Below are 16,855 nucleotides of genomic sequence, written 5' to 3' on the forward strand. Positions count from 1 at the left end.
ACTGACAAAGGCTTGGTCTCCAGAATATATAAGCAGCTCATACAACTTAATAAGAAAAAAACAAACAACCCAATCCAAAAATGGGCAAAAGACCTAAACAAGCAATTCTCCAAGGAAGACATACAAATGATCAATAGGCACATGAAAAAATGCTCAATATCACTAACTATCAGAGAAATGCAAATCAAAACTACAATGAGGTGTCACCTCACACCTGTCAGAATGGCCATCATTCAAAAGTCCATAAATGACAAATGCTGGAGAGGCTGTGGAGAAAAGGGGAACCTTCCTACGCTGCTGGTGGGAATGCAGATTGGTGAAGCCACTGTGGAAAACAGTATGGAGATTCCTCAAAAGACTAGGAATAGACTTACCATATGACCCAGGAATCCCGCTCCTGGGCATATATCCAGAAGGAACCCTACTTCAAAATGACACCTGCACCCCAATGTTCATAGCAGCACTATTTACAATAGCCAAGACATGGAAACAGCCTAAATGTCAATCAACAGATGACTGGATAAAGAAGAGGTGGTATATTTATACAATGGAATACTATTCAGCCATAAAAACCAACAACATAACGCCATTTGAAGCAACGTGGATGCTCCTGGAGAATGTCATTCTAAGTGAAGTAAGCCAGAAAGAGAAAGAAAAATACCATATGAGATCGCTCATATGTGGAATCTAATAAATAAATAAATAAATACAAAACAGAAACAGACTCATAGACACAGAATACAAACTTGTGGTTGCCAAGGGGGCGGGGGGTGGGAAGGGACAGATTGGGATTTCAAGATGTAGAATAGATAAACAAGATTATACTGTATAGCACAGGGAAATACATACAAGATCTTATGGTAGCTCACAGTGAAAAAAAATGTGACAATGAACATATGTATGTTCCTGTATAATTGAAAAATTATGCTCTACACTGGAATTGACACAACATTGTAAAATGACTATAACTCAATAAAAATGTTTAAAAAAAACTGAGGTTGCAAATATAAATATGAATGGGAAAACTCATGCTCATAATTTAAAATTTTTATTTGCTTAAGAAGGCTATTAAATAGCAAATAAAAAAACACTTCTGATAAGTTGAGAAAGTGACTGTGGAGAAAAGAAAAAAGCTTCATGTTTTAGTACATTTCATGCACTTTCCCCTGTGCTTTTTGAACAAAAAGCCCCATGTGTTCATTTTGAAGTGGGCCCCACAAATTATCTAGTCAGTCTTGCTTATAATTTTCTTTTTACTTAAGCCAGCTTGATTTGATTTCCTGTTATTTGCTAACAAGAGTCTTAATTGATTTGGAAACTTTAGCTGAACTTGCCGGGGGTTTTAACTTTATACTTTGTTCTAACCATTATATTCAAATAACTGGGAATGTGATGCAATGTAGAGAACGCAGGCTTTTATAGATGTAGAAAAGAGGCTCAGAGAGGCCCACTAATTAGCTTAGCTTCTAGGGTAAAGTTTTAAGATTTGTTTACTTACTTGTTTATTTTCACAGGAAGTACTGGGGATTGAACCCAGGACCTTGTGTATGCTAAGCATGCATTCTACCACTTGAGCTATATCCTCCCCCCAGATCTAAGATTTGAATTCAGCTCAGTGTGACTCTAGAAAGTTCAGTAGAAGTTTCTATGATCATGGAAATATTCTGTATCTGCACTGTTCAATATGGTAGCCACTAGCCACATAAGGCTATTGAGCCCTTGGAATGTGGCTAGTGCAACCAGATAATTGATTTTTTTCTGTGTAAAGCAGGACATTTATTCTCCTCGTTATCTTAATATTTTCATCTCATTGCAAATTGATTAGTGTTGTTTCCAGTGAAGAAGACTCTACTGAAGTAAGTTTAAGTGTGTGTGCTTGAACAAATCTAGTCCCAAATTCACACGGGTGTGGCTAGCAGTCCACTTATTTGATTCAGTGGCTCAAGTGATGACAACATTGGTTTGATACCAGTTGTCCTTGTCAAAGTCCTATATACATCCAGTGACCAGAAACTTTTTTCGGAGACTGCGATAGTTAATTTTATGTGGCAACTTGACTGGATCAGAGGATGCCCAGCTATCTGATCAAGCATTATTTTTGAGTGTGTCTGTGTGTTTCTGGCTGAGATTAACAGTTGAATCAGCAGAGTAAAGTAGATTGCCCTCCCCAGTGTGGGGAGGGGCATCCTTCAATCTTTTGTGGGCTTGAACAGAACAAAAGGGCAGAGAAAGGAGGAATTTGTCCCTTTTTTTCCTGCCTCATTGCTTGAGCTGGGACAGCTCATCTCATCTTAGAGAACTGAATTTTACACTTTATTTCTTTTTCACTACTTTCACTTTAAATAGTGCTGCTGTATTGGTGTGCACAGATCCAGAACTGGTGTCCTTCCCCTGCACCCCAACACTTGATTGGATTCAGTTGCTGCCTATGGAGGGGCTGAACAGGTCACTGGCGCCCTCTGTTTCGAGGCTCTTTGGCAGAGTCTGGCACATAGTAGGTGCTCAACAACAGCAGCTGAGTGGTTTTGTAGGTGCTCCGGCCTGATTTCTACAGATGAGGAATCTAGATGTGGGTAGGGGGCTGGAAAGGGAAGAAGAAGGGGGTGTGAGTGTGCCTATCACCGAAGCATCACTTTACCCCGACCCCCAATGCAAACAACGGAGAGGACCAGCCTCAGCGGAGGTCGGACAGCCCCTCAGTGACTAACGCTCACAGGAATCCACACCCAGCTGGGTTGGTTGTCCACAGAAACCTTCCGGGAAGGGCCTAGCCTACAGTGAACTGGGGAGACGTGTCAGGGAGGAGATTAAGGCGCCTCTGGTATGTCTCTGGAAAGCAGCCAACAAACCCAGAGCTGTCATCACCATAAACCCAGCTGGGAGCTCAGACAGCTCAACCTAAACTCACTTTGATACACGGTGGAGGGGGTGAGGCCCCAGGCCTGCTGGTTTCCAGAAGCAGCTCTCGGACCTCCAGCCTGGGCCCCTCTTTGAAACCAGCTCTCCTCTTGCCACCCCATTGACCAACACCCCCTTCCCTGAGTTAACTCCTGGCTTATTCAGGTCTCTGACTATATGACCCCTTCTACACCCACCCCTCCTATGCCTCCTGTGCTGAGTCGGCCCCTCTGTTGACCCTGGGGAATCATTAATAATTAGCAAATACATCGACCTTGCTAGTTTCCACCGTGGCATACCCGGCACAGCCCAACTGCAAACTCACTTCTGCAGAGTGGGGCAGCTGCCCTTGTGATTTGGGGCTCATTTTTGATGACACTCTGTATCTTCTCTACCAATAACATCTTAATCGGTGCAGCTCAAGTCTCCCAGGAAGCATCTTCCGGGCGTCCTGCTGCCCAGCAGTTTCAGCTGCTCTGGAGGGCAACTCCTTGCTCTTTGGGGCCCCCAGTTCCCCCCAGTATACCATCTAACTTTAAGAATGATCCATCAAGTTGTTTCAAATGACATGGTAACAAATGGAGACATTTTATTCTCACAGATTTTTACTTCCTTGTCAGAGCCATTCACAAGGGAACTGGGGTTAATCCCAGGTGGTGACTGAGGAGGGGCCTGAGTTAGTGGGAGGAGGAGGGGTTGTTGTATCTGGGGTGATCAGGGAAGGCTTCAGGGAAGATGGGGCATTTGACCCGGGCCTTTAGAGACATTCCAGGCAGAGGAGGTAGCACGGGCATGGGTGCGGAGACCTGCGAGAGGATGCCAGACTCAAGGAACTCCAAGTTGTTTGGATTATAGAAGCTGGAGGTATGATGAGTGGGAGGAAGTTGCGTGCTGAAGGGGCGAGGTGAGCAAATACAAGCCCCTGAGGACCTCACACACGTCCCTAAGGAGCAGGGACTTCATTCTGGAGGCTAGAATGTTCCAGAGTGTGTTCCCCAAACCCCAGACACATGGAATTCTCTGCTCCAGAAGAGAACTTTGCTTCTGTACCCACTACTGGAAGACTTCCTCCAAAATGTTAGTTTTGTAAAGGCTCTGCTAAAATGAATAATAACTGCCTGTGAGTGTCTGCAAGGCACCAGGCAATGCTCTAAGCGTGTAGCACACATCACTGTTTTTGACCCACATCACAACCCTATGAACTAGGTACTATTGTATTATTCCTATTTTATAGAGAGTTTAAGAAATTTTATAGAGTGGTTATGGTCACATAGCTAGTAAGTGATAGAGCTAAGATATGAACTTGAACAGTCTGACTTTCCTGGAGCAAAGAACAGGCTTAACTTTGTTTCATCCAGCTTTTTTTAATTATGGAAAAAATGTTTTGCATATCTAGTAACATTGTAAGGCCATTGATTCTGTGGGCAATGGGCACTATTAAAGAGTTCTTATCCAGGAGCCTTTCTTTTTGATTTGCAAATATCCTTAGTAAACTCATTATCAGTCCCTTACACTTTAGTGTGAATTAGCCCTCGCTTAGAGCCCCTCAATTTTCTTATAAGCTCCCTGAAGGCAAGTACTGTGTCAACTCATTGCTGTGTCCCTAGTACCCAGGAGGGGTGACTAGGGATGGTGCTATAAGAATATTTGCCTGAATAAGTTGTAACTTTCCCTGTTGAAGACAGTGGGAATGATGGATAGAAAGGCCTGGAGTCTGGAAGGCAGGTGGTGGTCGTGTTGGAGTGTGAGGGACAGGAGGCAGGAATGGTTGTGGGGGCCCCACGGGAATCAGAGTCTTGGAGCTGAAGTGGAAAGCAAGATTCACCTACTTCATGGCATGACTAAAGGCCAGGCCTGGACATTGATTGAAATGCAAATCCAAATATCTACTCAGAATGGTTTCCCCTCTAGACAGTAATTAAACCACCTGGTTAATTGGAAAATGAGGCACTTGTTGGAGCTGAAGGAAGAAAAACTCAGACTTGTAGAACCCCTTCACCCAGAAAGCTACTGGCAGTGAGCAGGGGATTTAGAAGACTGGCTTGTTGAACCGAGGGATCCTTAGAAAACACCTAGGCTGTTTCTGTCATTCTAAGGAAGGCAAGACTGAGGTCCAGAGAGGTCAAGTTCACAGAGCTGGTTAAATTGAGACCGGAACCCTAGGGTACCCTCCCAGTCAGGGGCTCTGCCCATGGCTTCAGGGCCTGCACCCTGATCCCCTCCACCCGGAGCCCCCATCCTCACCTTGCTGTTTGTTGGCTCTGTCCCCTCTGTCAGGAGAGGCCAACTTGTGCACACCCCGCCCTACCACAGACCCACTGCGCTCCCTGCTGCCACCTGACTGCCCCTAATGAGATTACAGACTCCCGGTGAAATGGACGAGAATTAATTCCCTCTGGCTTTAAAGGGCAGGCCAGGCCACAAGAAACAGCAAAAACAAAAACAAACAAACAAAACCCCTTTCTCTAAAACAGCTAAATGTAGAAGATGATCCTAACAGCCCTTCCCCTCCTTGGCACACTGCAGTTCAGCACTGCTTTCACAAGCATTCTCTGGATGGAACGCCGCACCAGCCCTAAGGAAAGAAATGCTATTTTTATGTCTGGTTGGTGGGGGACCCTGAGGCACACTGTGTGCTTAGATGGCTTGTCCAGGATCACACAGCTAGTAAGTGGCAGAGCTGGGACTTGAATGTAGGTCCTTAAGGCTCTGTCATCTTTAAAAATAGCAAGCCCTGAGAACCTACAGGGTTCCCAGCTTTAGGCTTAACTAAAGCAGCCCTGAAATATACACATCACAGGGGGTGGCAGAGCCCAAACTGGAGCTCAGGTCCACTGGACTCAAAGCCTACATCCCCCATGGTACTGGGAAGCATCTTTGAACCCATCCACCTATTCATGTGGTAGAAACCAAAGCAATGCAGGCCTGAATTCCACTCTGCCTCTTTCTAGCTCTGTGACCATGGCCAAGGGACCCTGGCTCCTGGGTCTCAATCTCCCTTTCTGTAAAATGAAGGTTGGAACTCTAGAGTTGTTGGGAAGATTCCCGAGGGTTCGCATAGGGGAAGCAACTAGAGCAGGCCTGCCACACAGCACATACTCTTTCCTCAGCCTCTCTTTGCCTCAGTTTCCCCAAGTGTAAAAAATGATATGTGTAGTACTTACTTCTTGGGATTTGTATCAGGATTAAATGTGCTAATACAAGTAATGTGCTCCTAGAACACAGTACATGGTGCACAATAAGTGCTCAGTGCTGGCGACTGCAGCCTTGTTATCTATTGATTGTTGCTAGTTGGTTGTTACTTATTATTGCTAGTTATTGCCTTGCCTTCAATTCTTTCTGAAAAGACATGGAGGTAAAAATCAAGCCAACCAAACAAATGTTCCTCTTGCTCCTCCCACCAGTCCCTGGGCCCCTCCCCTGTTTAAGAGGAGCACTTGGCTTTGAGGTCTGAACCCCCAACCACGTGGCCTGCTCTAATTTCCCAGGCTCTAATCTGCTCCCGGCTCCTAATGATGCAGCTGGTAATAGGATTGTGGCTTCCCTCTAGGGCAGCCACGCAGGCCATGGCTATGGGGCTGGCGACAGGTGCTTAGCAACCCTGACCACCTGCCCGCTGAGAAGCCAGAGCCCCCAGTCAGGACCCTGTGCCTGGGCTGGCCTCCCGTGTATGGAATGGTGCTGTGCCCCAGGCCAGCAGGCTGGGCTCACCATGGCACTGGGTGCCATCCTGGCCCGAGGGCGGGACGTGTGCAGGCGGAATGGACTGCTCATCCTGTCTGTGCTGTCCGTCACCGTGGGCTGCCTCCTCGGCTTCTTCCTAAGGACCCGGCGCCTCTCACCACAGGTCAGCCACCCGGGGCATCACAGGTCCCCATCTTGGAGGGCTGGGTGGGCCTTAGGGATCTGGAGGTCACATTCCCACTCTTTGGCTCCCTGATGACATGACAGTGGGAGAGTCACTTCACCTCTCTGGTTACCAGTTTTCTCATCTGTAATGTGGATGTGACAAATACATTGCAAGACTAGAGTGACAGGGCAAGTAGCTATAAATCAGCATCTCCAGGTGAATAAGAGGCAAGGATGCCTCATTAGAATAACCACAGGCTAAGAGCTGGCGGGGAGGGGAGACTTGGGTCCCTAAGCATGCAAAGCAGGCATCGGATAACACCTCCCAAAGCAGCTCATGGACAGACTCAGAAAAGGGCATTCTAGGCAGAGGGGCATGAAAGACTTCCAGGGGCATTGGAGCAGGATGCTCATTGCAGCTAGAATGTAGGCTGTGAGGCAGGGGCTGCACACAGGGGCCATCAGGCCTCTAGATCCCATCACCAAGCACGTACTCGGGGCAACCATGAGAAGCTTGGAGCAGGGCAGTGATAGGTCAGACCTGAACTGGGAGACATCCCTCTGGTGCTGAGTGGAGGAGGGGGGAGCGGTGGGACGGGGAGGGGGCAAAGTGAGGGGTGAGACATGACAGTGGGGCTGAATGGGGCAGATATGAGAAGTGTTTCCAAAGAGGAAGCTTCAGGATGTAGCGGCTTATTGGATGTGGAGTTGGGGGATGGGGAGGCAAGGCAGGCCCCCAGGGCTCTGGCTGGTGTGACTGCAACAGTGAAGATGCTTTGCCTGGGAAAGGGCCCTTTTCTCACTTAGCACCATCTCCTACAGGAGAGGGAGGGCCACTCATCTGGCATGAAGGGAAAATTATTGACACTTTCTATCGGTAAGGAAGACTATTCAGGATTCACTATAGGCGTCAAGGCTCCAGCCATACAGGAGGGTGATCAGACTCAACTCCAAGTAAAACAAAGACAACTGGAGATTTACAGCCAATCAGCACAGTGAGGGGCCAATGGAGAGAAAATGACTAAGAGGAGACCTCAAGGGTAGAGTCGGGGGATTCTTGCTAAACCCACTTTAACAGGACTCTTGTTGAAGGCCAAGTTGGGGGCTGGATTCTAATTAAATTGACTTACCTGGGTTTTTGCTACATGTAGGTGAGGCAGGACAAAGAATCAGCCCAAGGATGAAGCTTAGTTGAAAAGAGGGCTCAGAATAGCCTATCTCAAGTTTCGTCAAGGAGAGAGTCCTTGTCAATGGGCTCCTGGGAGACTCCCTATTTCATAAATTCCTCTTCATGCAGCTCAGCGATATCCAATGTGATCTCAACCACTGGGGCTCAAGGCATCACAGTCCATCTTCCATTAAAAGGAAAACACCCATCTCTGGGAATTTAGCCCAATTATTCTAGTGACACTGTTAAGCTGCTATCAATGGTTCAGGGAGAAGCATGGACTCTGGAGGCAAAGGAACCCTGAACTTTGACTCTACTAGTGTGGCCCTAAAATCCTATCTCCTTTCTGGGCTTCAGTTTCTTTATCCGTAAAATGGAATGGAGGGCACTCTCTGTCTGCTAGGCTTGTCATGAGAGGTAAACAAGTGTTCAGCAGTGCCTGGAGACAGTGGGTGCTTAGTGGGTGTTACTCCACTCCTCCCTCCCTTCCCCGCCTGTCCAAGTCCCACCTACATTAAGAACCACCTCATATATTCCCTATCTTATAAAAATTCTTCCAGACCTGCCCACATCTGAAATAATACTCTCCTCCCACATTTACTCCGTGCTCATTCCACCACCGGAACCCAGCTGCTAGCGGTCTTGCTTCAGAACCATTTGTTAAGTGTCTATTTCTCCCATCAGACTTCGACTTACTGAATATCACATGGACTTTCTTGAACCAAAATGTGAGCCTAGCTCAGTGTCACAGAGAGAACTCTCAGCTAATTGCTGAATGAAACTGGCAATGGCACAAACATTCTGCAATCCCCTTTCTTTAATTTTCCTCAGCAACTAAAATATATTTCTTGCAGGAAGATTATTTTGTGAAAACAAATTGGAATGCCTGCTATTAAAAGCCAAACTCATCTGGGACCTCCTTCGCCAAAGCTGCCTTCCCCATCTGTTTGGAAACACAAACGTGGATTAACTTGCTGATAAATTGAAGGAAGGATGTGGAGTCTTAGAACAGTTATTTGGCAGGAATTGGCTTTCTCAGCATCTTCCTTTGAAATCCAGGAGTTGTTTGTTTGATCTCTGCTTATGACTCAGAAACCAAACCCTTCTTATTTTGTAAGCTTATGCAACAAGGCAAAATTCATAAACAATATGCAAAATGGTAGAATGTCCTATTTGTGAAAAGAACTGACAAAAATTACCAAGATTTGTCTTTAAAGATGAGTCTCTCATTTAAAAACATAGATCCTTTTGAGAGTTCCAGTTAAACCATGATGAACTTAGAATTGCATCCATTTTCCTTCCTTTCCTGGATTTCCATCAAAATTATAGTAATGGAATTTTTAAAAGATACAAACTCCCAAGAGCAAAGATGATATATAAGGAGACAACTGAGGAAAGAAGTTGAGGGATTACAATAAATTAGACAAGATGGGACGTGGATAGAGTAGAAAGATCTCATTTGGTAGAGCACAGAAAGCTGAAATCATGTGTCTGTAGAAGTAGATGCCATTTGAGTTTGTCTTGGACTCTGAACTTGAACGTGCAAGTGCTGCAGGAGGCAAGGGTCAAGCATGGAGTTGAAACTGGGGACACTGGTTAGAATTTTTGTAACTGGAGCAGTTAGACCCCTAGGTCCCTTCCAGTTCATGTAATTGGAGGACTCCTTATCCACTCTCTATCCCCCTGCCTGTCCCAAGGAACCAGAGACGCTTGACTTGGGATATTAGGCCCATCTGTGTGTACTGGGGAGGGGAGGTGGTGAGGCACATGCTTCAGATGAATTAGTGGACAGTGGACGTCTGCATCCTGAGTGTGGGGTGCCCATACGATAGCTGTCAGCTGGGCTTAGGCACAGCCCCACCCCCCAGCCAGAGGTAGGAAGGGACTTCTCTCACTGAAGCTTCAGAGACAAGACCTCCAAATTCTGATGTGAAGGAGAATCCTCCTCTATCCCACCCTTCCTGCAGTGAAAAAGCCAGACCCCCACCCATCACCCTTCTTTGAGGAACATCAGTTGATAAGTTCTACTCACACACACAGAAGCTTGGTGCTTCACACTTACATACAAGCAGAAGCTGACGTCAAAGCTTCTGATGTGGAGACAGAGACCAAACGAACGGAAGAGGGGGTCTCCAGTGAAGCAGAAGCAATGAAGGGAATAGAAGGGAGCTTTTTAAATATTTTCTTAAGTTCTTCAGAGATAGGAGAGAAAATATAGTGACCATAAAACAGAACAGGAGGTAAAAAGAAGAAACAATCCAAGAGCAAGAAGGAGATTTTTGAAATTGAAAATAGGTGAGCCAAGATAAAAATGCAATCACTGGGATAAAGCTGCAGAAATCTCCCAGAAAGTAAAACAAAAAGAGATGAAAATAGAAAAAAATGAGACTGTCCAACATTCAACTCACTAATAAGAGTTTTAAAGAGAGCTAACAGAAAAAAAATGGAGAGAAAAATGTCACAGAGAACACAAGAATATTTCTTAGAAGTGAAAGGTGTGTAAGCACTATGAATTGTAGAAAAAAGGAAAAAAGAAGAAAATCTCATACCATGGTCCATCACTATGAAAATTACAGAAAAACTGGAGATAAACAGATGATCCTTAAACGGTTCTGAGGGAATAAAACAGGTCTAATGTACAGAATAGGAAATAAGAATGGCTCCGAAGATCTTAAGTAATACTGGAATCTAGAAGCCAAAGAGAAAATGCCTTTGAAATTTGGAGGGGAAATTATTTTAAACTAAGAATCTTATATATAACCAATCTATTATCAGAGGTAAAAGTAGAATAAAGGCATTTTTACTATGTAAGGATTCAGAAGTTTCTCTCTCATTCACCCTTACTGAGGAAGCTACCAAAGGAGATGTTCCAGCAAAACAAGGAGTAAACCAAAGAGACAAGGAATCCTGGACAGAAGGGATCCTGCACAGGAGAAAGCCCCAGAAAAAAAAAGCAAAGAGGGGACCCATGAAAACCATTGGGGCTAGAGAGCAACCTGTGCAGCCTGAAACAGGAGCATGGAGAGATCCTGGACTGAGGTCCTAGGGGCCTAAAAAGGGACCAGTGTGTTTGAGTAGGTAGAAAATACTATTGTTAGGCATTTTACAAGAGATGTTAAAGCATTTGGAGGAAATCGATGAGTGGGTCACAGAAAACAAGGAAAATGAAAAATCAGTCAATTATTAACTTCAGGAAAAAAGTGAAGGTTGCACAGAAAGGAGGCATGTGAACAATATTTTGTGATCAAAACATTTTAAACCTTGGCAATTAATTTAACCAAAAATCGATATAATAGTGAAATGATAGGAGGAAAAAGGGAGTAGGAATTAATCCTCATCTGTCATGGCAGGGAAGTTAACAGATGTCAAAAAAAGATATATCTAGAAATAGCATTATAGCCATATTCTTTACAGATAACAATACCTAGGGGAACAGCTAGAGTTGTTGAGGATGGTCACTCCTGGGGTCGAGGATAGAGATGGGTGAGGAACGGCTGCCTTATAATCATTATAGTACTATCTAAATTAAAGAACATACACAAGGATTAAAATTAATAAAAAAGACATAGGCATGATGGTTATATTTTTAAAAGTAGATTTTCTGGTGCGTTGGAAATGGTAGTGGAACGGGACCAGGAGGCCTGCACTGTGGCTAACTCACTCTGTGGGCAAGTCACGTCCCTCTCCTGGCTCCACTTCTTCATCTATAAAATGAGTCAACTGAACCAGAGATCTTTAAAACCCCTTCTCAGCACCAAAATTCTATAATTTGGGGCTTTTCAAAGCATCAGGCTATTAACCTTGGGTTGTATTTGGCTTTGGTTTAAAAAAAAAAAAAAGAAGGCAGTTAACAAGTACAAAAATTTAAGTCAGATGGTGTTTGAAAATCCATGTACTGGCCTTACCCACGAGCTTACCCTCTGAGGAAAGCAGACTCCAGCAAGCATTGCCAGAAATAGCAACATTGAATTAAATTAAATTTAAAAAGTTCAAAAACAGCGCACTCAGTTAAATTTGAACTCCAGACAAACAACAAATAATTTTTATAAGTAAAGTAACAATATATGATATGTATAAGTAAAGAACAAATATTTGTGGCTTATCTGAAATTCAAACTTAACTGGGCGTAGGGGTTCCTTCTTCTTCAGCTATCAGGTTCTGGTCATGTGACCAGTTACTCCAGAGACAGCTGACTGGGCAAGGACTTGACGCCCTCAACCAAGGCCTGGTTGATAGGCTGGAACCAGCAGCCTATGAGGAAGCCGGAGGCAAGAACTCTGCTCAGTAGGGGCTCTTTAATACAGAGTGGTGTCTCACCAGCCTAATCCAAGTCTCTCTTTTTCAGCATTTTAAAAGTGAGCAATGTTTCAAGGGGCTGGTAAGAAACTGTGAAAGTGTAGGGTGAGGGGTGCTAGACAGGAGACCTAGGACAGAAGGAGAAACTGACTCAAGAAAGCCATGGTCAGTGAAGCGGGTGAGAAAGGATAAATTGGGAGTTGGAGATTTGCAGATACTAACATATATATGTAATACATAATGACAAGTTCATACTGTATAGCAAAGGGAACTATATTCAGTATCTTGTAGTAACTAATGGTGAAAAAGAATATGAAAATGAATATATATATGTGCATGTATGACTGAAGCATTATGCTGTACACCAGAAATTGACACAAAATTGTAAACTGACTATACTTCAATAAAAAAAAAATATATATATATATATATATATATATATATATATATATATATATATATATACAAAAAAAAAAAAAAAAAGAATGCCATGGTCTATTTATGAGGCCATCTCCTCTTAAAGCAGACTGACAACTTTTCCAGTGCAGGAACTGGGCCTAACCCATTCTTGGGTACCCAGTATGATGCCTTGCACAGTATGGGTTGAATGGAGGTATGAACACTATGCAGCTGTGCCCTCTTGCCAGTTACATGAGACAGATTTATACCACAGCTAGGTGGGTGAATGGTGCAGAGGTGGGGGAGAGCTGTTAGTTACTGTGATTACTGACCATCTACTCTCATCCAGGCGTTCTGCCAAGTGCTTTACACACATCCTCTCATTTAAGCCTCCCGGCAGCCCTATGAAGTGGCTATTACCTCATGTTACAGATGAGAAAAACTCAAGGAGGTGGAGTAACTTGCTTAAGGCCACACAGTAACTTGTAGGGGGCCAGGATTAGAACCCAAGTCTATTTGACTGCCAAGCCAGTGCTTTCCCCATGGATTCTGCTGCCCACATGCTAGACGGGAGAATGCAGGTGAAATGGTGCTTTGAAGATTGTAAAGCAGCTGTGAAGTCTGCGTGCCTGGTATAACCCCAGCTCCTGCTGTGTTTTCAGGAAATTAGTTACTTCCAGTTTCCTGGAGAGCTCCTGATGAGGATGCTGAAGATGCTGATCCTACCACTCGTGGTCTCCAGGTGAGGGGCAGGGTGTTTGGCTGGGAGGTCTGGGGAGAGGGGTGTGGGGAGAGGATTCTGTACAGAGCTTGCAGGTGCCCTGCTCCTGCTGGGGTGGCTGGGCTGCAGGCCCTGCATACTGTGACTGCAGGGCTTTTAGGAGGAGAGGGCTGTGGTGCGGGCTGCTGGAGTCTGGGTCGTTCAGTGGTACCCGTTGTTTCAGTCCCATTCAGGGGACATTTCAGTGACCTGAACAAGTGATCTGGAGTCTCAGGGTGTGACCTGACTCCAGGGTAGCTCAGGGCCAGGGAATTCAGGGATTGCTCCCAGGGAGGGACTCTGTGGTGAATGCGGCAAGACGTGGAGAAAAGATGACCTTGGAGATGCTCATGAGATGATGTCCTGGCTCAGCTGTGTGTGTACTGGCTTTGCAACCTTGGGCAGGTTATCAAACCTCTCTGACCCTCAGTCTCCTCATCTGTAAAAGGAAAATAATAACACCTTACTCCAAAGGGTTGCTGCAAGGATCATAGGAGGCTATCTATTTGCGTGAGCTGATTCCGGGGCTGATCACAGGGTGTAAGGGCGGTGGGCGGGAGATGAAGTTGGAGAATGGGTTCTTGCTCAGTCATGAAAGACCTTGAATACCAGGCTAAAGAATTCAGACTTTACCCACTAGGATGAAGGCCACAGAAAGTCCTTGGAGATCACCTGGGCCCTATCACTCATGTGCTGGGTGACCTTGGGCAAGCCCCTGCCCCATCTAGGTCTCAGATTTTCCAGCTGTGTAATGAGATGGCCACTCCAGATAGTATCTGAGAGCCCTTTGCTCTGAGGCCGTGTGTTCAGAATCCTCACCTCCCAGGATTTCTCTGCAGGAAGGGAAGTGGACAAACCTCTGAGTCCTGGGAGATGTCGTGGGCTCTGTCCCCTGGGGCAGGGTCATCAGCCTTCCCAGCTTCCCTGCTGCTGAGGAGCCAGCCAGTTCCTCTCCCCTTTCCCTCTAGGCTGGTGGAGATTATGCTCTCCAGGCCCAGGAGGCCAGGTAATGTTACTCTCTGCTGCCCACAGGTGGCTTTGTCAAGCTCAGTTCAGCTTAATGCAGGCAGCATTTGGGTCTCTCAGGACTCAGCCTTCAGGGCCCTACTGCTACCTCCCTCTGGAAGCCTTCCCTGCCTCCTCAGCCCTCTCCTGTTTTTGTCTCCTCTTCACATGTTCTTTGAGTCATTCGCTGAGGCAGGGAATCTGTCAAGGTCACCAGGAGCCTCCATTCTGTGAACCCCAAAGGACACTCTGAGTGCTTGCTGGACACGATCTGTCCACAGAGTGGATACACCTGGTACAGCAGTTGACCTTTCCCTCTTGAAACACTCCTCCCTATGGCATTACCCTCTCCGGCTTTGTCTGCTCTCTGCTCCTCCATCCCATTTTCTCTCCTTCTGCTCAGCCGCTGAACGTTGGCGATTTCTCAGGCCTTTTCCCATCTGTCCTCACAGTGTTAAGATACTGCCTGCAAGCCCAGCACTTCCAGACAGAGCTCTCCCTCCCAGACCTCCCCTCCGAGCACTGCTCAAACTCCCCATTTGACACCACCGCTTGATGTTTCACCAGCATTTCAACTCAGCATAACTACTTGAGATTTTACCAGCAAACCCGTTCCTTCTCCTGTTTCCTGCTTGTCAGTGAGCATCAGCTCCGTCTACCCGGGGATTCAAGCCTCCTTGCTCACCCTTTCCCGCAGAGCTATTTAGAGCAACTCCAGCTGACTTCCCCCAGCTGGATGGAACCCGGCGTCACCCCCACCACACAGGTGCAGGCTCCGCAGTAACCTCACTGGTCTCTTGCTTCGGTCTGTGTTCCCCTCCCCTCCATTCCCCACCTAGCGCCCAGGATACCTCGTGCAAAGTCGATCAGGCCCTGCCATTCATTCATCTAAAACCCTTCGATGGCCTCCATGGCACTTAGAATAAACCCTCACATTCTTCATCTGATCAGGGAGGCCCTGCAGGATCCTCCACTCCACCTCATCTCATACCTCACTCACCCCAGTTCCCTGGGCTCTTAGTTTACTAAGCAGATGCAATCCTCCCCCATCTCAAGGTCTCCACCCATGCTGTTCCTTCTGCCTGGAATGTGCTTCCCCAACACTTGACATGTCTTCCCCTTCCTCCTCCTTTATGTCTTCATGTCCCCTCCTGAGAACGTCCCTCCCTGCCCGGCCCCCTCACCACCACCTGCACTCTGCCCCACCACGCCCTCTCTCTTTTCCAGCACAGCACTTATTATATGTTGTTATTCTGTACATATTTAATATTGAGCTTGTTTCTCTATCTTTCACTGGACCATGAACTCTGTGAAGGCGGAGACAATATTCTCTTGAGGTTCCACTCGGGACCTCGCCCAGTGCCTGGCGCATCATAGGTGCTCATTCATACTTGTCAAGAGGATTAATGATTTCAACAGTCATGTGTTGTGCTTGCTGGGTACTTGGTCGTGTCCTGGTTACGCCAGATGAATGAGGTCCTTCCCTGAGAAGCTCACAAGCTGTGAGGGAGACCGATGAGAAAATAGACAATTACGCGGCAGCCAAGTGTGCATGTTGGAGGAAGCACAGGACTCTTTCCTGTTGTTTCCGTTTTCCCCAGGTGTGGTGCAGTGTTGTTAGGCAGCCTGACCTTCCTTTACCGTGGACTTTGCTTACTGCTTGGGTGTTGCCTGTTACTCAGAACAGAAGCCCCTCAAAGGCAGAGGCCCTTGCATGGGCCCTGGAGTCAGACAAACCCAGGCCCCCATCTTGGCCCTGCTGTTTCCTAGCTCTGTGACCTTGGGCAAGTTATTAACTCGAAAAAAATCCTGGAGTCAGAGGGTCAGAGGCCTGGGTCCTACACCTGCTTCCAGCACAAATCACCTTGTGATCTTGAGGAAGGCGTCCTCACCCTGGGCCTCAGTTTACCCAGGTTACCCAGTGGCTTCGGTCCGAGTCCTGGCTCTCAAAGACCTGGTCTCTCCATCAGACTCAAGTGCTTTCTCTTGGCTGGAAACGGAATGTGGTATTAACTTGAGAAAAGCCAGTGTGTCTTCATATGTTTTGTTTGTTTATTACACAGTTTGGGCTGGTGCAGAGCAACTGTGTCACTGAAAAATGAAAGTGCTTTAAAACTGTTCTACTAAGCAAGAATTAAACCTTCTTGCAGGGAAATGACACATTTCTGTGCCGCTAACCCCTCCATCCCTGAACTTCCTTTAACTTCAACTGGTCTATAACCCATCCATCCCTCCATCCTGCCACCCACTGTAGTTCCCTGAGCCCCTGCCCCTGGCCAGCCCAGGGGGCTGGGCATTCCTATCCTCAAGGAGCAACCACTCTGGTGGGGGGTGTCTCTCAGGACAGAGCAAAATCATCAAAGCGACTTTGAAAATTCAGATGTCAGGCCTCAGGCCAGGCTTCCTGAACCAGTGCTGCCAAAGGGCCTAAACAGGGAGCTGTTTTAAAACATCCCCGAGTGTTCTAATGATTTAAAAAA

General features: G+C 46.3%; 1 protein-coding gene across 2 annotated transcripts in view; it reads left to right on the forward strand.

Moving 5' to 3' along the window:
* Positions 1 to 6,595: 6,595 nt before the first annotated feature.
* SLC1A7 (solute carrier family 1 member 7) overlaps positions 6,596 to 16,855 on the forward strand; it is a 43,783-nt gene continuing 33,523 nt past the window's right edge. For both annotated transcript variants that reach the window (XM_010982122.3, XM_064493337.1), the window contains exons 1-2: positions 6,596 to 6,745; positions 13,273 to 13,352. In XM_010982122.3, the coding sequence (XP_010980424.3) occupies positions 6,611 to 6,745; positions 13,273 to 13,352 (215 nt within the window). In that variant the 5' untranslated portion in view covers positions 6,596 to 6,610. The remainder of the gene's footprint in view (positions 6,746 to 13,272; positions 13,353 to 16,855) is intronic.

Source organism: Camelus dromedarius, chromosome 14 (genome assembly GCF_036321535.1).
Source record: "Camelus dromedarius isolate mCamDro1 chromosome 14, mCamDro1.pat, whole genome shotgun sequence".
Taxonomy (NCBI): Eukaryota; Metazoa; Chordata; class Mammalia; order Artiodactyla; family Camelidae; genus Camelus; species Camelus dromedarius.